The 23,577-nt window shown below is 47.2% G+C and overlaps 1 protein-coding gene across 1 annotated transcript in view; it reads left to right on the top strand.

Annotated features, from left to right (window-relative positions):
* Positions 1-13,039: 13,039 nt before the first annotated feature.
* Positions 13,040-23,577, top strand: part of SLIT1 (slit guidance ligand 1) — a 292,661-nt gene continuing 282,123 nt past the window's right edge. The window contains exon 1 of the mRNA XM_040437323.1: positions 13,040-13,713. Coding sequence (XP_040293257.1) covers positions 13,538-13,713 — 176 coding nt within the window. The 5' untranslated portion in view covers positions 13,040-13,537. The remainder of the gene's footprint in view (positions 13,714-23,577) is intronic.

Raw genomic sequence — 23,577 nt, 5'->3', positions numbered from 1 at the left:
TATGGAAGGATGGAAGTGATGGGTGGGCCACAATGTAAGAGATCTGGCGGGATGGAAGTGATGGCTGGGCCGCTGTGTGAGAGATCTGGCAAGATGGAAGTGATGGGTGGGCTTCAGTGTAAGAGATACGGAAGGATGGAAGTGATGGGTGGGCCACTGTGTAAGAGATCTGGCAAGATGTAAGTGATGGATGGGCCGCAGTGTGAGAGACCTGGCAGGATGGAAGAGATAGGTGGGCCGCAGTGTGAGAGACCTGGCCGGATGGAAGAGATAGGTGGGCCGCAGTGTGAGAGACCTGGCCGGATGGAAGAGATAGGTGGGCCGCAGTGTAAGAGATCTGCAAAAAACAGGGGTACCAGCTAACCTTATTTTTTTTAAACGCCTTCTGCTCTTTCCGGGACAGACTAGCCCTTACCCTTCAGAAAGGGTTTTCAGCTTTATGAAAATAAAGAATAATCATACTATAATGAAAAGTAAGCAGCTTTCACAATTCCTCACCGGTTTCCAGATGTCTATGATGGTGATGCAGTTCAGAGCAGAGAGCGCGACAAAGTGAAGCTCTGTTCACTTGCAGGGGCAGAACCTGGCAGAATAAAACTTCATATTCACACTACTCCTGATAATAAAATCTCAATAACGGTATGTTAGCAGTTTGGATTGTGCAGACTTCCTGTAAGTGTGCCCTTTTGGCATACATTCGGGTGCAGTGCATCATCATGTGCTTAATTTATTTGTGGCCAACTTTACTTTTCACTACAAAGCGATCCCTCGAAAAAGCGCACATCACACTGTTACAGCGGCAGCCCGCAGCCACTGCTGTTCTGCTCTCCTCGCCTGGCAGTCCAGACCCGCCTTCCGTTGTCTTCTTCTCAGTGGACCTGGCTGCTTACCGGCAAACGCCCATCCTCCTTTGCCCGTAGGGTGCGCCTTCACCTCCTCCAGCTCTTAATGGGCCAGGGTGTGCACCCTAATCTTCACTAGCCAATGACTGGCAACCCTGGGGTACTTTAGGCACCTTCCCCTGTGGTAAGTTGCCTGAGCAATGGGTTTCCTAGCATGCTAGTATCTTGCAAAGGTGTCTGTTCTGTTGTCTGCCTTTGTACTGACTTTCTGCCTGTTTACAGGATTCTGGCCCTCAGCTGCCTAAACTAACTTGTGCCTTACCTCTGTATTGACCCTCTGCTGCCTGTCCTGACCTGTGTCTGACCTCCGTATTGCTGCTATGCTACCTGCCATAACCTTGGACCGTTTACTGTATTGCACATAGTTTTCCAGCCCTGACCTCAGCCTGTCCCTGACTATGATTGTGCCTGAGCCTCTGCATCAGTGTATCTGACCCTATGGCTCAGATTTCAATCATCACTGACTGCACAAGGAGGTAGCGGCCTGGTGGTTACCCTGCTGCAAGTCCAGATCCCTGAAAACCAGAGGACCACCAGGAAAATACCCTCAGGAGTAGCCCAAAGTCAAATCTGTCGGTTGACACAGGGTTCCACACCCACAACCGTAACTCATGTAGTATTATTTTTTTTTAAAGGCAAGTCAATAGAGAACATGTGCAACTGTATTTCGTATAATTCCCTATTGTATATTTGGTGCATAGTTTGAGAATTTTTTCTGCCGTCTACACCGGGCGTACAGTACAAACACAGCGGGAACAGGGCTTTAGGGTGGTGCTATGACCGGTGCCAAGAAATACACGTTGGCACCAAGTCATTTGGTTTCTTTATTTAACAATTTCCTTATCCACAGCTGTGTTCACTCCATGAGAAACGTGCCAAGCCACTTGCAGATTGGTCCCAGTCGCAGGACCCTGCAGCTAAAGAGCGTCGCTTAACACTGCGGATTCCTGGCCACGGACCAATGGCGTTAACGTACAGCTAAAAGGCTCGTCTGCGGCTCTTACGTAGGTGATATCTGCCCCCTTAACTTACACTTCCCATTAGCGTCTAATTGCCGATGTTTACAACTTGTCATAATTACTTAATCGTATTGGCGGTGATGTAAGCGGCACTCTGGGACGCAGCGAGGTCCTGTGGAGGATGCAGCTGTTGTCCATGTCTGGCTGGTGGCAGATCCTTTGACCACGCGGAGTCGTATGGAGGACGACGCTCTGGAGCACTGGCCGCGTTGCGTTTGACCTTCCTGTGCAGGATCACGTCTTATTGCCTGCGACGTCCCTCTTCTGTCATGTAAAGTTCTGTTCTTCTTCGGACGCCGTAGAGCAGAATGTATCTGGAGTTCTGCAAAACGTTACAAAATATACAAAGTAAAATAATATAAAGCACACGCCGTGATGTTTGCCTTACAGATCTCTGTATATACATCTGTGCAACACAGATCTGTAGTATGGCCGTGTGCATGAGGCCTTAAAGGGGTTTCCCATGATTGATGTAAAAATGAAAATCAGACATCATATAGTACATGACAATCTAGAACCGGCCCTGTACCTCTCATGGATCCAGACATCTCCCCATTCATTGTTCCAATTGCTCTGCTAGATTCTCTTAAAGGGGTATGCACTAATTCCCAGACCTCTCAGACCGGCGGAACCAGCATCGTGTTCAGAATTACCAGATCCCTGACACTGCATCCCGCTTGTTTGCTCCCCGGCCTCTGCTGCATGTCTCAGGTCATCATGTATCTTCATGTAAACCCCATTAAGACTGGCAACTCGGGAGGCGTGTCCTTTCTGTTTTAGCTCTCTCCAAAGCAGATCAGGGTTGTGTCCTTTCTATTGCAGCTTAGTGGTGTGTCCTTTCTGCTGCAACTCTTTCCCCATCACAACTTCAGGGGAAGTGTCATTTCTTCTGCAGCTATCTCCCTATCACAACTCAGGCGACATGTAACTTGTGCTGCAGCTCTCTTATTATTACAGCTCAGGGGTGTGTCCTTTCCATTGCAGCTCTCTCCCCATCACAGCTCAGCAGTCATGTTCTGTCTGCTGCACTTCTCTCCCTATCACAGCTTAGGGTGTGTGTCCTTTCTGCAGCAGCTCTCTTCCTGTCAAAGAGCAGGGGGGTGTCCTTCCTGCAGCGTCCCACTAGTGTACGTGGGCACTGCCTGTTACCAGGCTGTTAGGTGCATTACACACATTCCACCACTAGATGGGGGTAGCACCACAGTATATATAGCACAGTTCAGGCCTAGTTAGTCAGTTGGTGAGATGTAGGAGTTGGAGTTAGAGTGTGGAAGCAGGAGGAGATGGAGTGAGGAGCAAGGGGGAAGGAGAGGACCCCCTCCTCTCAGCTCTCTCCCTTTCACAGCTCAGGGGATGTATCCTTCCTGCTGCAGGTCTCTCCATATCACAGCTCAGGGAGTGTGTCATTTATGCTGCAGTTCTCTACCTGTCACAGCTCAGGGGATGTGTCCTTTCAGCTGCAGCTCTCTTCCTCTCACAGCTCAGGGGATTGTCCTTTCTGCAGCAGCCCTCCTATCACAGCTCAGGGGATGTGTCCTTTCTGCAGCAGCCCTCCCTATCACAGCTCAGGGGATGTGTCCTTTCTGTTGCAGCTCTCACTATCACAGCTCAGGGGATGTGTCCTTTCTGTTCCAGCTCTCACTATCACAGCTCAGACAGCAGGCCCTGCTGCATCTCTCATCCAGTAACTGTCACAGTGGATACGGCTGGTGGTAGTTGAAGTAAGGAACTGAACATGTGCGACCATGCTTATATAGCTCAATAGGGGAATATGCACATTTCTATACAGACTAAACACCAGGTGCCGCCATCAGACCTCCATATCAGACCCCCGTATCAGACCTCATATCAAACCCCCATCACACCTCCATGCCAGACCCCCGTATTAGACCTTAGATTAGACCCCCATCAGACCTCCATGTCAGACCCGCCTATATCAGACCTCAGATCAGACCCCCGTATCAGACCCCCCACATCAGGAACTCAAATCAGACCCCCACATCTGGAACTCAAATCAGACCCCCATTAGACTTCCACGTCAGACCCCCATATCAGACCTCAGATTAGACCCCTATCAGACTTCCATGTCAGACCCCCATATCAGACCTTAGATTAGACCCCCATCAGACCTCCATGTCAGACCCGCCTATACCAGACCTCAGATCAGACCCCCGTATCAGATCTCAGATCAGATCCCCATATCAGACCCCCCACATCAGGAACTCAAATCAGACCCCCACATCTGGAACTCAAATCAGACCCCCATTAGACTTCCACGTCAGACCCCCATATCAGACCTCAGATTAGACCCCTATCAGACTTCCATGCCAGACACCCGTATCAGACCTCCATGTCAGACCCCCATTTCAGGCTTCAGATTAGACCCCTATCAGACTTCCATGCCAGACACCCGTATCAGACCTCCATGTCAGACCCCCATTTCAGGCTTCAGATCCTCATTAGATCTGCATGTCAGACCCCCCAGCCCCCAAAAACATCAGACCTCAGATCAGACCTTAAAATAAATTTATTAACTTACCTCTTCTGCTGCACTTTTGGGGGGAAAATGCATCTTATAAAGCAAAAAATATGGTAATTATTAAAATGGCATTTTCTTTCTGCAGCTCCTATACAGACCTTCATGATAGTAGACTACAGACGAACCATGTGTTGTCTAATCTTGTCAAACTATCTTCCATCTCTCCCCTAGTACGAGCTAACCTACTGAATGTGCGTTACCGAAAAGTAAGGCCCAGATAGAAAAGAATATGCAGGATCTGACTACACAGAGTCTGTTTGTAGTCTGTTACCATGGAGACACATACTGTATCGAAGCTCTATAAACAAAACAGCGGGAAATCTTTAATCAAGACCATCGACAGACTCCCTTCATGTATTATTTTAAAGGCAATGGAGATATAAAAAAAAACAACAACAACTGGTAGACACAGGCTTGGATAACACACTGCAAAAACAAACAAAAAATAGTTTTTCTAATGTTCATAAACCACGTCTTCAATGTGTGGAAAGATCCCAGAGTTTTGTCTTTGGAGGCCTGTGCTGCAAGTGAATGAGAAGGAAAGCAATTAATAAAATAAAAGGTGAGAATTTCTTTGAAGACGATGAATACAGCGGGATTAGAGCCTCTAAGAAGTGCTAAATGTTATCTGATAGACTTCACGTCTTATCTTATTGGATTCTGTTTGTGTCAATACGGTTTATCTTGGATTCCTGTAAAGTCTTCTCCATAGAAGTGAGCGAGGCGGCGTATTGTGTGTAGAGCGGAGAGCCAGAAGCCGCCCTAGGAATCCATCCTGCTCCTTCTGTTGACTCAGGTGTCTGCATTCTCAAAGAAGTAAGAATCCTGCAAGAAAGATCTCCAGCGGCAACAGCCAAAACTGTGACGGGAAAATGCGGCTTATAATCGGGGTTGTCATGTGTCAGTAAATTTATAGCGGCCCATAAAAAGCACATCAAACTCCCATCCATCAGCACAGATGTGTGGTGGCTTCCCCGATCTGCAGGGATGTGTGCAGATACACGGTACACGCCTGTGGTATTAGAATTGCGTGCTGTTTGTCAGTGTTTCTTGAGGATTTACAGAGTGTTGAGTGTTGAGCGAAGCGAAGCATCCGAAGCAGAATTTAGAAAAACTTTGATTCTAAACCAATCTGAATTTCCTCGCGCTTCGTGGTAGTGAATCAGGTTTTCCTAAAACGGTGGCTGCACGTGTTACAGAGTGAAAGCAAGTGCAGAGGAGACAAGCCCAGGAACGCGAAATCACCCATAATGCCGTGCAGCCAGCCAATCCGCAGAGTGTCACAGCCCTATGAAGCCCTCATTCCGCACGGTCTCCGCCATTTTCTTGGGAGCTGAGCATAAGGAGAAAGCTCATGCACTAGGGACAGTGTTGTGCAATGATAGTCAATAGTGTCGCACTGCGACATGCTGCGATGTGTCAGCCATACAGGAATCCAACTTGGATGGATTTTTTGCGACTGTCATGTCACTGTCTTGACGCGCAACTTTTGTGCGACGAAAAGTCGTGCAACAACTGTCGCCATGTAGCCCTAGCCTAACAGAGAATGTAGGATAATATTGGAGAGGGAGACTGCAGGGAGACTGCAGGGAGAGTGCAGAGAGAGTGCAGGGAGAGTGCAGGGAGAGTGCAGGGAGAGTACAGGGAGAGTACAGGGAGAGTACAGGGAGACTGCAGGGAGAGTGCAGGGAGAGTGCAGGGAGACTGCAGGGAGACTGCAGGGAGAGTACAGGGAGACTGCAGGGAGAGTACAGGGAGAGTACAGGGAGAGTACAGGGAGAGTGCAGGGAGACTGCAGGGAGAGTACAGGGAGACTGCAGGGAGAGTACAGGGAGACTGCAGGGAGAGTACAGGGAGAGTACAGGGAGACTGCAGGGAGAGTACAGGGAGAGTGCAGGGAGACTGCAGGGAGAGTACAGGGAGACTGCAGGGAGAGTACAGGGAGACTGCAGGGAGAGTACAGGGAGAGTACAGGGAGACTGCAGGGAGACTGCAGGGAAAGTGTAGAAGACTGCTGAACTACAGAATCTGCAACAATTTATCGCCGTGTACATAACTGTGCAGTGCACCAAGAGCCATAGCTAATCCGTTCTGTTAGCTGTGGAGTTACTGTGCGTTGGTATTACAGGCCATTGTTACTTTTGTGATTTATAGTGTTATTAATTCATCACAAATCTAATTTCTTGTCGAACTTCCAGGAAGCTGCCTTATCGAATTTTTTGAAAGTTCAGTCATCCCTTCTACATTGGCCAGTCTGGAGAGCTGCTGCAAAGAGCATCCATTACCGTGAAGGACCCAGCATACAGTATCTGTGCATTGCATGGACAGCCAATTAATTTGAATAAGAACTGTGTAATTCTTCGTAACCCCTCCGGGGGCGCTGCAGGGGGATTAATTACTTGTTGCCAGTTTACCGCAAAGAGAATATCTAATTGCAAGGACTATTAATCGGAGGATGCATTGTGATTACCTAAGGATATGTTCACATGTAGTATTTATTTATTTTTTATGCTGAAAAAACCCCAACGTGGAATCCGCTTCAAAATTTCGCCCAGTTTTTAATGCAATTTTTGAAACAGTTTTTGATCCGACCTGTTTCAGTGGGAACACTGGATGTGGATTTGTCACGGAATAAACGTGTCCCTTCTGTTTTTTTCCACGCTGCATAAAAAAAAAAAAAGGAAAATGCCGGGTAAATTACCATGCCATCGAAATCAATGGGACGTGCACGCATTTTCTGAGTGGATTAGGCACAGAACCAAGGGGTTGTGAAACTATCACTCCCAGCATGCACACATGGTCACCTTCTGACTGCCATGGAACACGATGGAAGTTGTAGTTTCACATCTGTGCAGTGGCAGAGGTAGCTGACCCCTTATTACAGTACCGGGCGACTGACAGCATAATATACGTCATTCTATATTTTCTTTCCAAGTGAAATTGGTTTGATTTGTAATTTCATTCATTTTACGTCAGTGGTATTTGAACAAAGGGGATGAACTGGGCCACTTTTTGTTGTGCATCACCTTGTGCGGCCACTAGGCGGAGCCATGCAGCCCTTGTCCTGGCTGGACGGAAGCAGAAGCCGTTGTGCTTATCCAGGGGTATACTAGCATGCAAACTCCTAAAAAAACAAAGTAAGCAGATTTTTTTCCCCGACACCAGAGCGAAAGATAATCCCGCAGTGTTCCTACTATTTCCAGGGAGATACCCTGAAAAATCTTATCGGCAAGCTAAATCTGTTTGATAACTCAGCCAGATAGATCTCCATGCATTTCTGAAGATAAAACAATGTTAAATTGTATCAAAGGACAAACTCCACTCTGCTACACGGCCCTTTATGTGTGAAGAGGATGTGACCGGAGGGAATGGCTTCCATACTTTCTTGGTTGCAGATTTTTCCTTCTCTTTGAAGAGACCTCTGGATGTGGTGACCACCAGAATCCTGACCCCTGGAGAACAGCGCCCCCATCAGGTCATCTTGCAGCCTAAGAATGAAGTCTCTTCTTCTCGCTACAGTCCCTCAGGATGAATGTATCCGCTGAGATTTCATGATTATGTATTTTAGCCGTAAAGTTCTGTCCCCCGTGCCGCAGCCATGATTAGAGCACAGGGGCACGTATGGCGACGCATGGCGTCCTTCTTGTAGGTCGACGACTGACTGGTTCTGCAAAGATCTGATATTGATGACCTATCCTGAGGATAGGCCATAAATAGTAAAAGCCAGGAGAACGCCCTTCATGTCGGGAGCTTTTGCCGGCATGTACGCCCTCACTGATTGTAAGCTCTTGCGAGCGGGGTCCTCAATCCTATTGACTTCTTTGTTTCTATGCAATGTAGTCTCTGATTGTAAAGCGCTGCCGAATATGTCGGCGCCATATAAAGATTATCGTTATTATAAACGGATCCGAACAGCAGCAGATCCATTAACCCTCTCTTCAGAATGACGCTTTTCCCCCACAACGTGGACAAAAACAAACAAAACTGCAGGTGTTTTTCTGCAGCATGTGAATGGTGTGTAAAATACCCCGTTCACTTCCATTGTCAGTGAAAAATGTATGGAATTTTATTTACGGAATCTGCGCTTAAATCCTGAGCATCTGGATCCGTGAACCTCTGCGGGTTATAGAGGTTGGCCCTACGCACACATTGGTGGCCTATCGCTAGGATAGGCCACTAAGGTCAGATTTTTTCGGAAGTCCCATAGAAATGAATGGAGTTAAGCCGTGCTTGCGCAGTGCACCCTCGTTTACTTTGGAGGCCTCATCCTAGGGATAGGTGTGGATGTCAGAGGTGGGACCCGCAGCTATCTGATACCATAGACTGTCATCGTCATCGCCATTAAAAAAAAGTCCATCACATTGTCATGTGAATAAGGCCTTAGCCTTTTCTAACTTTATGCCTCGTCTGACAAAGGGGGGCGTGGCATATCAGAAAGTGCAGGAAAGGGGCGTGGCATATCAGAAAGTGCAGGAAAAGGGGTGTGGCTTAAAGTGTAACTGTCGTTCTGTTTTTTATCTTTGTAATGTATGGGGGCAGTGATACTGAACATTTTTGTAATATACTTTAATTACTGAAATCGTACATTTCTATTAGAAAAATAGCTCTAAAGTGTCCCTTTTTGAGCCTTAGCAACGCTCCTCTGTCTTCTGTTTACATAACAGTGGAGACTTGCTGACACTGACCGTGTTATGTAAACAGAAGACAGAGGAGCGTTGCTAAGGCTCAAAAAGGGACACTTTAGAGCTATTTTTCTAATAGAAATGTACGATTTCAGTAATTAAAGTATATTACAAAAATGGTCAGTGTCACTGCCCCCATATATTACAAAAATAATAAAAAGAATGACAGTTACACTTTAAATTCTGGCACATTTTTGGCGTAAAAATAAGCCAACCTATAGGTGGTGTCGACTTAGACTAGAAGGTGTAAAGATGAGACAGATTTATCATCCAGCATCAGCCACTGATAAATGTGGCGCAGTTTAAGACTGTCTACGTTTACACTGTCTTATGCCTCCTGCACACGGCCATGGATCCACAAAATACAGATACCTTCCGTCTGCATTCCGCATTTTTTTCACTCCCATGATTAGAAATGCCTAATTCTCATCCACAGAACAAACCAGGATGGGACATTTTCACAAATTTGGGGAACCTTCCACACGGATCTGCAAAAAATGCAGATGTCTACATAGCCTCATAGAAATGAACAGGTCACTGTACTATGCGCACTGTACTATCGGCACTGTACTATCCACACTGTACTATCGGCACTGTACTATCCGCACTGTACTATCTGCACTGTACTATCTGCACTGTACTATCTGCACTGTACTATCTGCACTGTACTATCTGCACTGTACTATCCGCACTGTACTATCCGCACTGTACTATCTTCACTGTACTATCTGCACTGTACTATCCGCACTGTACTATCCGCACTGTACTATCCGCACTGTACTATCTTCACTGTACTATCCGCACTGTACTATCTGCACTGTACTATCCGCACTGTACTATCCGCACTGCACTGTACTATCCGCACTGCACTGTACTGTCTGCACTGTACTATCCGCACTGTACTATCCGCACTGCACTGTACTGTCTGCACTGTACTATCCGCACTGTACTATCCGCACTGCACTGTACTATCCGCACTGCACTGTCCGCACTGTACTATCCGCACTGCACTGTACTGTCCGCACTGTACTATCCGCACTGCACTGTACTATCCGCACTGCACTGTACTATCCGCACTGTACTATCCACACTGCACTGTACTGTCTGCACTGTGCTATCTGCACTGTACTATCCGCACTGTACTATCCGCACTGTGCCATCTGCACTGTACTATCCGCACTGTACTATCCACACTGCACTGTACTATCCACACTGTACTATCCACACTGTACTATCCACGGTGTACTGTCTGCACTGTACAGTCTGCACTGTGCTATCTGCACTGTACTATCCACACTGCACTGCACTGTCTGCAGTGTACTATCCGCACTGCGCTATCTGCACTGTACTATCCACACTGCACTGCACTGTCTGCAGTGTACTATCCGCACTGCGCTATCCGCACTGTACTGTCTGCACTGTACTATCCGCAAAACTGCAGCTAGCATACGGATGATACATATGGTGTCCCTACTTGAAGACAGTATTAGGGCTTGTTCACACGAACGTAAGGGCTCCGTGCCCGTGCTGCAGACCGCAAATTGCAGTCTGCAATGCACGGGCACCGGCCATGGGGCAGCCGCATGCGGATCGCATACCCATTCACTTGAATGGGGTCTGTGATCCGTCCGTTCCGCTAAAAGATAGAACAAGTCCTATCTTTTTACGGAACGGAACACCACAGAAGCACTCCATAGTGCTTCCGTGGGGTTCAGTTCCGCACCGCATCTCCGGATTTGCGGACCCATTCAAGTGAATGGGTCCGCATCCGTGATGCAGTATGCACACGGCTGGTGACCCGTGTATTGTGGAACCGCCGTGTGTGGCCCCGCAGCACGGGCACTGAACCCTTAGTAATGGCCATGCCGACTTCCCCGCTGTCTCAGTTAATGGCAAAAACACCACAGATCCAAAACTTGCAGAAAATTGTCGCACGGACAGAGTTTTGGTGGAAATCTGGCCAGATATTTATAAGGTCCATGCACCTGAATCGTAAATTTGTCTAATATTAAGACTGGGATTTGTATTCTTAAGAATGTTAGGCCACATTCACACGACTGTCGTTAAAAACGGACACACTGTCGGTTTTTCATGGCCATTTTTCAACCATTGATGCATTTTCTGGCCGTCTGTTTTTAACGGCTATTTTGCAACCAATTTTAACAGTAGTGACAAATGGATGGTTTTCATTGGGTTTTTAAGCCAAATTCCCAACCCCTGCAGCTCCCTCATTATATATTATACCCCCCATACACATACATTCCCCTATAAATAATGCACCCCTTTTTTTTCATTTCGCCCCCTGTAGTTATAATGGCCTCCAATATAGATATAGGCACAACTATATATCTCTGTCTCACAACTGGGGTCATTATAACTACAGGGGCACAAAGTGGTGCATATATATATATATATATAGTTGTGTCCCCTTATATATGATGGCCCCCAGTTGTGCCCCCACATCTCTGCTAACGGTTTTCCAGGAATTACCGATCCCTGGTATAGCGGCTCGGCTTAGTATCGCGCTCAGTCCCATTCACTGCCATGGGGCTGAGCTGCGCCTAGGTCACATGACCGATGAACGTAACGTCACATGGCCTAGGGAAAGCTGAAGAAGGCCGCGGAGCTACCGTGAGTGCCGGAGCCTCCCCAAACAGCTGATTGGCGGGGGTCCCGGGAGTCAGTATCAGATACTGATGACCTATCCTGACAATAGGTCATCAGTATTTAATCGAAAAACCCCTCTAATAACAAAAATAATAATGAGGGTCCATTATTTACACAACTGTATGTGTTTTGCGGTCTGCAAATTGCGGATTCACAAAACACGGATACCGGCCACGCACATGGCCGGCCCTATGATAGAAATGTATTACAAGAATAGGACATGTTCTAGCTTTTTTGCAGGGTCGCGGAACGGAAGTACGGTGCTGTCCGCATCTTTTGCGGCCCCATTGAAATAAACGGGCAAAATTACGGAATTGATGCGAACCCTTAGAAATACTCCCCACCTCCACGTGACACTCGCTCCTCACTGGATGGGCAGGACAGGACACGCTCCCAGCGTGATGACGTATCGCGGCGAGATGACTATTATTAGATGATTTTTTTTTAACCCCTGAATTGCCATTTTCTAGTAGTGTACTCGTTTTTAACCGGTGCACTTCTGAGGCTACTTTCACACTTGCGGCACAGTGATCCGGCAAGCAGTTTCCGTCGCCGGAACTGCCAAAACGTACGCCAACTTGATGGCATTGGTAAGACTGATCAGGATTCTAATCAGTCAGAAAAATGCATTGACATGATGCCGGATCCGTCTTTCCGGTGTCATCCGGAAAAAAATAAGCAGCCCATTAAAAAACGCAAATAGGACGCGTGCTATTTTTTGATGGTCTTCGAAAAAAACGCCATGTGAATCGCCCCCCTAGTCTGCAATGGTACTGAAAACTGCTTTCGTGTGAATATAGCCTTAGCAAAAAAAAACGCCAAGAAAAGAAGCCAGAGAGACAAAAAAAATTCCATCTAATGTGCAAAAACAAAAGCGTTCAGCGTCTCCTATTTTCCGTAGACATCTGGAGCTGGCTTTAAATGCCACACACAGAAAAAAAATAAAACGCAATAAAAACAAACAAACGGTGTCACAATGCTACTTAATAGCAGGGGTTACAAGTTCCCAACAAAACAAAAAAAAAGTTTCAACTCCCAAAGTGTCTTTCATGGCAGAGATCCCTGAGGTATTGGGGCACCGGTGCTGGGAGCGGTGTCTGCCGGCCATTGTAGTGGCTGGGTTTAGTCAATGAGCCCCCTCCCCTGCCTGTCCTGTAGGGGGTAAAGCCCTGCACACCAGACATGGGAGGAGGGAGCAGGGAGGAGTCAGCCTGGGATATCTGTGTGTCTCTCCATTGATGGATGACTGCTGTGTGGGCTCCTTCCCTGCTGCCTCTCATTCCTCCTGGTACCAAGCCTCAGACAGCAGGGCAGATAACGCTCACTGTGCACAGGGCTCTCCAGGCTCAGCGGCTCCGGAGACACTTCCTGCCAGGAGGGCAATGCTGTGAGAAGGTGCTGCCTGCATTGTGCTGAGCACAGCCTTCTGCCTCCAGCCTGAGAGCAAGAAAAGAAAAAGAAGAAAGAGAGAGAGAGAGAGAGAGAGAGAGAGAGAGAGAGAGAGAGAGAGAGGGATTTCTGCCTCTTTGTAGCACCAGAAGGTTGCAATATATTTTGTTTTGTTACATTGTTTCCTTTCTTTTTGAATTGTTTTGTTTTGTTTTTTTTTCTATTTTTATTTTTTTATTTTGTCTCTTCCAAGTTGGAATTTGCCGAGGAATTTGGAAGCTACCTGGATCCTTTTCTCAGGACTCTGATGATTTAAAGGGCTCAGCCCTGGAAACCTTCATGGCTGTGAGGGGATATTTTAGCTTCTCCTTGTGGCTCCTGGTTTGGAGCAGCTTCTGCCAAGTAGGTGCCAATGGATGCCCAGCCTTGTGCTCCTGCAGCGGAACTACAGTGGATTGTCATGGGTTGGGACTTAAATCGGTGCCAAAAAATATCCCAAGGAGCACAGAGCGGCTGTAAGTAGGACCTGATGGCTTCTTAGATTTTATTTTTACTATGGTTTACTATGGGTGGTTGCATTGCTGTTTATGGTCAGTTTTATATTTATTTATATATTGCATAGTTTTTATTTTATAATTTATTTTATTATATATATATATATTTTTTTTACATATTTTGCAATCGTTGGCAGCAGTCCTGTAACTTTGGAAATACTTCCCAGAGCTTTTTACAGAACATGTTAATACTGCCCTATACCCCTAGCCTTCCCCCTTAATCACCAATATGCTTTGGACCAGCATCCCCCCTATACTTTATTTTTTCAGTGTAGCAGAGCTGAGTTTGCGTTACTTAGTTACGGTAAGTCCATCAAGTTCAACCAAGTGATGGGTGGGGGGACACGAATCCCAATGTGTTCTTGATAACAGTCCTGTGTCAACCCATGGATGACCCATAGCGATGTTACCCATGAGTTACAAATTCAGCTCTGCTGCACGGGGCAAACCTAAGTTCTGCTGTGTGTGTGGCTAACTTTATTTAATTTCTTTGGCTGTGTTTATGTCCGGCCGGCGTTCATTGCCGGATTCAACAGATCACCGCCAGATCCCTATTGACTATAATGGGATCCGGCCGGCATTCAGCCGGACAGATACCGCTACATGCAACGTTTTTTTTTTGTCCAGACGACACTTGGCATTAATGCTGGATCACCTCTGACGGAGATGTGAACGCAGCCTTAGGGTGCATTCACACGCTGCAGATTTTGTTGCAGAAATCTCATGCACAAAAAAAAACAAAAAACATATCCTAGGAGATCTGCTCTCTAGCACATACAGCTCAACTACACATGCAAGAAAATCCTCAGCAGGAGCGCACCCTTATGCGGTCTCGACGTAGAGGAGAAAATGGTTATTTCATGTGATACTGGGAAAAGTTGCACTGAAATATATTCAGTCTACTTTCACACTGGCGTTTTGGCTTTCCGTTTGCGAGATCCGTTCAGGGCTCTCACACGCGGTCCAAAACGGATCCGTTTGCATTCTAATGCATTCTGAATGGAAAAGGATCCGCTCAGAATGCATCAGTTTGCCTCCGTTCAGTCTCCATTCCGCTTCTGAGACGGACACCAAAACGCTGCCTGCAGCTTTTCGCGAGTGCGAAAGTCATTTGACTTCTGCAGATCCTGCGAGTGTAGTTGAGCTGTGTATGTCTCTTAGGGCAGGTTCACATGGAGAGTTTTTTGTGTGCTAAAAAAGTAACTGATGTGGAATCGGCTCCAGGAGTCCTTGTGGTTTTTGGGATGCAGCTTTTGGTGTGATTTTTGATCCTGCCCATTTCATTGGGAGGTTTGGATGTGAATTCAATGCGGAACCCTCACCAAGAACAAACACGTCACTGCTTTTTTTTTTTTTTTATGCCGCGGAAAAATACAGCGGTGTGTAATCTAATAAGTTGTTTTCCCATTGAAATCAATGAAGAGGATTTTCATGCGTCTTAGGGCTCGTTCACACGACCGTGGTTTTGGTCCGCATCCGAGCCGCATTTTTTTTTTTTTTTGCAGCTCAGGTGCAGACCCATTCACTTCAACGTGGCCGCAAAAGATGCGAGCAGCACTCCGTGTGCTGTCCGCATCCGATGCTCCGTTCCGTGGCCCCGCAAAAATGATGAGTCCTGTCCTATTCTTGTCCGTTTTGCAGGGACAAGAATAGGCATTTCTATAATGGGCCTCCTGTTCCGTCCCGCAAATTGCGGAAGGTACACAGGCGGCATCCTTGTTTTGCGGACCGCAAAACGCAGCACGGTCATGTGAACGAGCCCTTAGGCACGTTTTTTGGAGTGTGGAATCTACATCAAAAACCATGGCAAAGAAACCCCATGTGAACATGCACTAAGGCGAGGGCTACACGGCGCTCAAAAATTGTGAGACATTTTTTATAATGATAGTCAATGGTGCGACACACTGCGATTTTTGTCGCAGTGCAACACCATTGACTATCATTACAAAAAATTCAGCGCGACTTGAAATGCTGTGCATCACATGTGGCAGTGTAGTTGTACCCTTTTGATCGCATGGCTTACTGTCGCACGACACATGTCGCCACGTAGCCCTACCCTAAAGGTGCCTTTACGCGCGGCAGATTTTATTGCAGATATTTATTCCTTTCACGTGAATGGGGCTTGTCACCAAAACAACCGCATTCAGGTGAACGGAACTGATTTTGCAGTCGCAGAAATTTCTGCAAACAAAATCTACTGTGCGTGAAGGCGTCCGGGGGTGCGGGCTGTCTTAGGCTACTTTCACACTAGCGTTATTCTTTTCCGGCGCTGAGTTCCGTCCTAGGGGCTCAATACCGGAAAAAAACTGATCAGTTTTATCCCCATGCATTCTGAATGGAGAGAAATCCGTTCAGGGTGCATCAGGATGTCTTCAGTTCAGTTACTGTACGGTTTTTGGACGGAGAAAATACTGTAGCGCCAAAATTCCGGAACACATGCCGGATCCGGCATTATTTTACATTGAAATGCATTAGATGTTCCGGACAAACTGATCCGGTTTTGCGGTCTGCGCATGCGCAGACCTTTTAAAAATGCGAAAAAGATAAATACCGGATCCGTTTTTTCCGGATGACAACCGGTATTGCAATACATTTGTGAGACGGATCCGCATCCGGATCCGTCTACAAATGGTATCCGTTTGCATGCAGATTTCCGGATCCAGCGACGCTAGTGTGAAAGTACCCTTACAGAATCTGTGCATTTCCGCACCAAAACCCGCATGTGTTACTTGGTGTTTTTGGATGCGAATTTTATGCGGTTTGGCAGCAGATCTCACCTTTTGCCATGAAACGGGTGAAATCCGCACAAAAGAAGTTTACACGCTGAGGATTTCCAGATCCACACTGAACGAAAAAGCAAAGTGTACATGACATTCGTGAAATCTCATACACTGTATTACGCTGTGTGTTTTTCTTCTGCGCCGCGTAATCCGCGGCGTGTGCAGATAGCCTAATGGTCGTGTTAGGTAAGAAGGCTCCAGGCGTTATAGGTTTTCATCCGCAGCAGTTCACAGTAGTACGTGGGGGGGGGGGGGGGGGGGGATGCAGCTTAGGATGAGAAGGAGCACGATTTACCGCCTGCTTATGTCACGTAGATGCTGATTATTTATGTTGTTTTCTATTGTTTGGACTTGTATGATACAAAGTAGCACAACATCCATAGGTGCAGAGCTATACGTAGACGTTAGGTGCGGAGTATGGGAAGTGCCGTCTCTGTGTCTCCTCTAATAGCCGCGGTCAGCGGTAAGAAAATGTCTCGTCATGCTTTGCCATTACCACAGCGTGCTTCCTCTCCGAACCTTGTGGAAACTGCACAGTCTGTGCTTGTGAATACTTTATTGGATGCCGTATATGAGATCTGCTTGTATGAATTGTCTACCTTTTATAGCAGAAAAGCTGATCCTTCCTAAAAATGCACTTTGCAACAATGTAACATTCACAATCACCCTGGGGGTTAAGACCTATCACTAGGAGGATGGCTCAGTGGTTAGCACTGGTGGCTCGGTGGTTAGCACTGGTGCCTTGCAGTACTGGGGTCCTGGGTTCAAATCTGACCATGGACAACATCTGCATGGAGTTTGCGTGGGTTTCCTCCAGGTTCTCCGGTTTCCTCGCACACTCCAAAGACATACAGATAGGGACCTTAGATTGTGAGCCCTATTGGGGACAGTTGGTTGCTAATGGTGATGCCAATGTCCGTAAAGTGCTGCGGAATATAGTAGCGCCATATAAGTGCATAAAATAAATAAATAATAGTAATACAATGTCTTCTTGCAGTCACTCGAAGGGTTGCACACACATAGTTGTCAGGACGTTTTCAGGTCCCGCAGTTGCTTACGTGGTCGACAACTTGCAATCTTTTCAGTTCTGGTTGTCAGATGAGTTTTTGGTAGTTTGTAGGATTGGAATATATTTTGAGCCACGCAAGTTGTGCATCGTGCTTGCCTATACCCGAGGGGGCGGTAGAAGTGACCATATTGTGACCTGCGCCCAATGAAGTACGTTCCTAGCGTTAAGTGCTAAGTGCATTTTGCTCCGAGACGAGTTTCTGCAATGACGGAAACATCATAAGGTAAGAAGCGGAATGTAAGTGCGCACAGATATGTCAAGGACATTGTCAGAAATAGCCGCGTGTCCTAGATTAACTGCTCCAAATATCGGATGATCCCTGCTTTACCGACACGCAGCGAAAATCATTTCATTGTGTGTCCGATAACCCAGAAAGTCCATGTGATAGTAGATCCCTGGGGAGAGAAAACGTCTCGTCGCCTATAGAATGATGATCCTAGAATCTGAGAATCCTTCCTCGAGTTTTCTTCTATTATAGTTGAGTATCATATATAGAAACATAGAATGTGTCGGCAGATAAGAACCATTTGGCCCATCTAGTCTGCCCAATATACTGAATACTATGGATAGCCCCCGGCCCTATCTTATATGAAGGATGGCCTTATGCCTATCCCATGCATGCTTGAACTCCTCCACTGTATTTGCAGCTGCCACTTCTGCAGGAAGGCTATTCCATGCATATATCATTCCAGGGACCCAATAACCCAACATGTCTATCCGCAGGGGATGCGCTGGAGACTGAGGAGCTCCAGATGCCCCTGAACGATCAGTACGATGGGGGTCATGTTACAGATCTTGTATTGGGGTCCACCCCTCTGACTAATGAGTCTTTCACACGTCAATGATTCACAGCCGTGTGCTATCCGTGGTCTCCATGGACCATGGACCTCCATGTGTGTATCTCATATCAGTGGTTTTCCACAGACAGTGGCTCCTTGGTGACACCATGGCTGCGATTACGGATCCCTCATGATAGCCTCATGTACACGACCGTTGTGTGTTTTGCGGTCCGCAAATTTCGGATCCGCAAAACACGGATGGCGTCCGTGTGCGTTTTGCAATTTGCGGAACGGCCCGGACAGCCATTAATATAACTGCCTAATCTTGTCCACAAAACGGACAAGAATAAGGACAGGTTATATATTTTTTTTACGGAGCAACGGATGCGGAAAGCACACGGATGCGGACCAAAACAACGGTCGTGTGCATGAGGCCATAATCTGTGGGTCCGTGAAAACCACGGACACGGGTGCCGTCCTTGTTTGGTCCGTGGTTTTCAAGGATCTTTGCGAAGAAATGATCTGAAAAGAAATGTTTGGCCTAGCAGTGTCTGTGGAATACGGACGACACACAGAGGGCAAAAAAACGGACACATGGACCAAACACGGATCCGTCATGGACATCATCACGGGTGAACCACTTATCATGGATATCGTGTGAATGAGGCCGAACAGATCCGTTGTTCTGTTTTTTTGTTTCAGACGTGTTTCCGGTTCCGTTTCGTTTTTCCGTATGCCATATACAGTATACATTAATTACATTAAAAAAAAATTGGGCTGGGCATAACATTTTCAATAGATGGTTCTGCAAAAACGGAACAGATACGGAAGACATACGGATGCATTTCCGTATATATGGTTAGTTTTTTTTGCGGACCCATTGACTTGAATGGAGCCACGAAACTTGTTTTGCGGGCAATAATAGGACGTGTTCTATCTTTCATCGGAACGGAAATATGGAAATGGAATGGTTCCATATACGGACCGTATACGGAACGCAAAAAAAGACCCGTAAATGAAAAAAATAAAATAAAAAGGTTGTGTGAAAGAGGCATTGGGGCTCGTTCACACGACCGTTCCGTGGGGCAGGCGCATGGGGATCGCAGACCCATTCACTTGAATGGGTCCGCGATCCCTCCGTTCTGCAAAAAGATACAGCATGTTCTATCCTTTTGCGGTGCGGAAGCACGGAACGGAACCCCAGAAAGCGCTCTGTAGTGTTTTCCGTTCGTGCTTCGGTTCTGCACCGTTCTGCATCTCCGGATTTGCGGACCCTTTGAAATGAATGGGTCCGCATCCGTGATGCGGAATGACAACGGTCGTGTGAACGAGCCCTTAGATAGATCTCAGCGGAATGTTCTCGGTGTCTGCGAGACTCATCTGATCGGCTCCAGTTCCGTTTTCTTGGATTAACATATTCACCTCCAAACTCGATTGAATCAAATTGGAGGGAAAAGCCTGACCTGTCCGACCTCTTGATGGTTTCCCCTCCGCGCTGTATACGAGAGGCGTTTCCGTTACCCTTCCATGGAAAAGTCTCCGTTTCTCCCCTCGAGCTGCACGCTTTGGATGACTCTTTTTTTTTTTGTGACAAGCGTAAAACTTTTGATGAATTCCATGAAAACTATGGAGAGGTTTAATGAGAACCACGGCTCGTCCTGAGCTGCGAGGCGTGAAAGCCGCCAGGCGTTGTGCGGACAGTGCGTGGCCGGGACCTCGGAGGAGTACAAGGGGCTTATCTTATTTCAAGTGCATTGGTATTCCTCACCTCCGTCCAAGTCATTATGCTCTGCCTATGTTTAGATCGTTTAGATAGCAGCGCACGTTGAAATTTCCTGCGTTTCCATTGCCAGACCATCTGGAAAAGATGTCTTGTACTCAGACGTGTGTTCGTGCTTTGCGGAGGCTGCGTTTGCATGTAAACCGTGGCGCTGCGGTAATACTTCTCGGCAGTCGTCTGGTTTTGACAATCCCCATGCTCACAGGGTGTCCTGCTGCCGGGACCTCCACCGATCGCCTGTGATCTGTGAGAGCGCCCAGAATTGTGTGTTCAGTTTCCCTATAGCGCCTCCACAGGGGAAACAGAGTATGGCACGGTTAGCATTGAAATCAGTGGGATGTCCATGAAATTGAAGGGTGTGCGGGGTCATCCATGGAGACGGATGCTCTTTGTAGCCACTGTCTTCTCTGGCTAAGGCTACTTTCACGCTTGCGCTGTTAATTCCGGTATTGAGATCCGGAAGAGGATCTCAATACCAGAATTAAACTGATCCGTTTTGATTCTGCACATCAGGAGACGTTGTTCCGTTTTTTCATGATTTTCTGCGGACCCATTGACTTTCAATGGGTCCGTTGAAAACTCGGCTAATGCACCGTTTGTCATCCGCGTCCGTGATCCGTGGTTCCAGTCCGTCAAAAAAATATAACCTGTCCTATTTTTTTTCACGGAAAACGGTTCGCGGACCCATTCAAGTCAATGGGACCGTGAAAAAACACGGAGGCACACAAGATTGTCATCCGCGTCCGCATCCGTTTTTTTCCTATCATTTGCATGGCAAACTTGACTTAGACTTTTTTTTACTCTCCTTCATGTCTGGTGATCCTCCAAAAATAAAGGAAGACACACGGAAACGGATCACAGAACAACGGAACCCCATTTTGCGGAACGGAACACAACAACGGTCGTGTGCATGAGGCCTAAGGCTATTTTTTAGACTAGCGTTGCGTTGCGCACTTGTGCCAAAACGATCGAGATGGCGCTCGGTTTTATTACATTTGGCACAAGTGTGACGTGGTTTCTCCAGGGTTTGCCTGGGGTGGAGGTGGGATTTTTATTTTTTTTTGCGACTTTTTAAAGAGTTGCACAACGTCAGTGAGATGTAACCCTGACCAACTTTTCACACGACTTTGTGGCAAAGCTCATCAAATGTCACAAAATTTCACCAAAAGTCGCAAACAGAGCGCAAATTTTACACCAGATTAGTTAAATGTCCCCCATAGGATTTGCTTGGAATGTATGGAATACGTTGGTGTCTCAAGAGCACAACTTTCACTGAAGGATGTTCCTTCTCCTGTAAGTGGTTGGACATTGGTGTAGATCAGTGGTCTCCAAACGGCGGCTCTCCGGCTATTGCAAAAATACCAGCCACGGGCTGTCAGGGCATGCTGGGAGTTGTAGTTTTGACCAAATATCTCAAGAAGACCTGGACATTGTTACAAAAAAGTGTAACTTTTAGGTCTCCTGTTGCCGTATTGCGGACCCGCAATACACAGGTGCCGTTCTGTGGGCATTCCGCATCATGGATGCGGACCCATTCACTTGAATGGGTCCGGAGATACGGAACGGAAGCACTACGGAGTGCTTCCGTGGGGTTTCATCCCGTACTTCCGTTCCACAAAAATAATAGGACATGTTCTATCTTTTTGCAGAACGGCCGGATTGCAGACCAATTAAAGTGAATGGGTCCGCTATCCGCTGCGGCTGCCCCACGGACTGTGCTCGTGCATTGCGGGCCGCAGCACGGCCACGGGGCGCACACGTTTGTGTGCAGGAGGCCTTACTTAAGAATAAAAATGGAGAAAATGCAAAATGTGCTCAAATAATAAGGTGAGAGAAGGATATGGAATAAAATCTACATAATCATCTCTTATTTAGCTGGATAATAAATGGACCCAGGAATACAGATTGTGGTTTATATCTGCCCGGTGCCCGTCCTTATATCTGCCCGGTGCCCGTCCTTATATCTGCCCGGTGCCCGTCCTTATATCTGCCCGGTGCCCGTCCTTATATCTGCCCGGTGCCCGTCCTTCAGTGTGGGAACCATGGAATCAGGGCAGCCGGAGCTCGTGATAAAGCTGGGGGGACAAGAACTAGCGAGCCCTAAGGCCTCATGCACACAACCGTTGTGTGCATCCGCGTCCGTGGTTCCGTTTTTTTTCGCGGCTCCATTGACTTTCAATGGGTCCGTGGAAAAATCGTAAAATGCAACGTTTGGCAGCCGCATCCGTGATCCGTGTTTCCTGGCCGTGAAAAAAATATGACCTGTCCTATTTTTTTCACGGTCAACGGTTCGCGGACCCATTCAAGTCAATGGGTCCGTGAAAAATCACGGATGCACACAAGATTGTCATCCGCGTCCGTGATCCGTGTCCGTTTTTCCTATCATTTCAATGGCAAACTTGACTTAGATTTTTTTTTCATTTTTCATGTCCGTGGATCCTCCAAAAATCAAGCAAGACCCACGGACGAAAAAACGGTCACGGATCACGGACCTACGGACCCCGTTTGTGCGGACCTTAAAAAAAACGGTCGTGTGCATGAGGCCTTAACCGATAACCCTGCCAAAGCAAGGGTAGAGGGCTAGTAGTCCCTGCCTAGCAAACACAGAGCACCCGCCCCGATAGGCACACCTTAGGCCTCTTTCACATGGGCGTTCCGGATTTGCTCCAGATGCGTCACGTGTGCATTGTGGGAAAACCGCGTGAGTAGGCACGCAAGTCAGTTTTGACTGCGATTGCGTTCTGATGTTCAGTTTTTTCCGCGTGTGAAAAAAACTGAATGTGGTACCCAGACCCGAACCCGGACTTCTTCACTGAAGGCTACTTCCACACTCGCGTTTTGGCTTTCCGTTTGTGAGATCCGTTCAGGGATCTCACAAGCGGTCCAAAACGGATCAGTTTTGCCCTAATGTATTCTGAATGGAAAAGGATCCGCTCAGAATGCATCAGTTTGCCTCCGATCAGTCTCCATTCCGCTCTGGAGGCCGCCTGCAGCGTTTTGCTGTCCGCTTGACGAAGCGCCATGGATCCGCAAAAACGGATCCATTACAATAATACAACCGCATGCATCCGTCATGAACGGATCCGTTTGTATTATCTGTAACATAGCCAAGACGGATCCGTCATGCCCTCCATTGAAAGTCAACGGATCTGTTGTAACGGATCTGTTTTTGCAGATCCATGACGGATCCGCCCAAAACGCAAGTGTGAAAGTAGCCTTAGGTGTTCTATTCATTTTATTATTTTCCCTTATAACATGGTTATAAAGGAAAATAATACAGGGATTAGACTTTAATGGGGTCCGGGGTTGCTTTCATCCCTATCGTTGCCTAGCAACCATGCGTGAAAATCCCACCGCATCCGCACTTGCTTGCGATTTTCACTCAGCCCCATTTATTTCTATGGGGCCTGCGTTGCG

This window comes from Bufo bufo, chromosome 6, assembly GCF_905171765.1.
Source record: "Bufo bufo chromosome 6, aBufBuf1.1, whole genome shotgun sequence".
NCBI classification, from domain to species: Eukaryota; Metazoa; Chordata; class Amphibia; order Anura; family Bufonidae; genus Bufo; species Bufo bufo.
The sequence above is the reverse complement of the archived record's forward strand: the minus strand, read 5'-3'. Positions and strand labels throughout refer to the sequence as shown.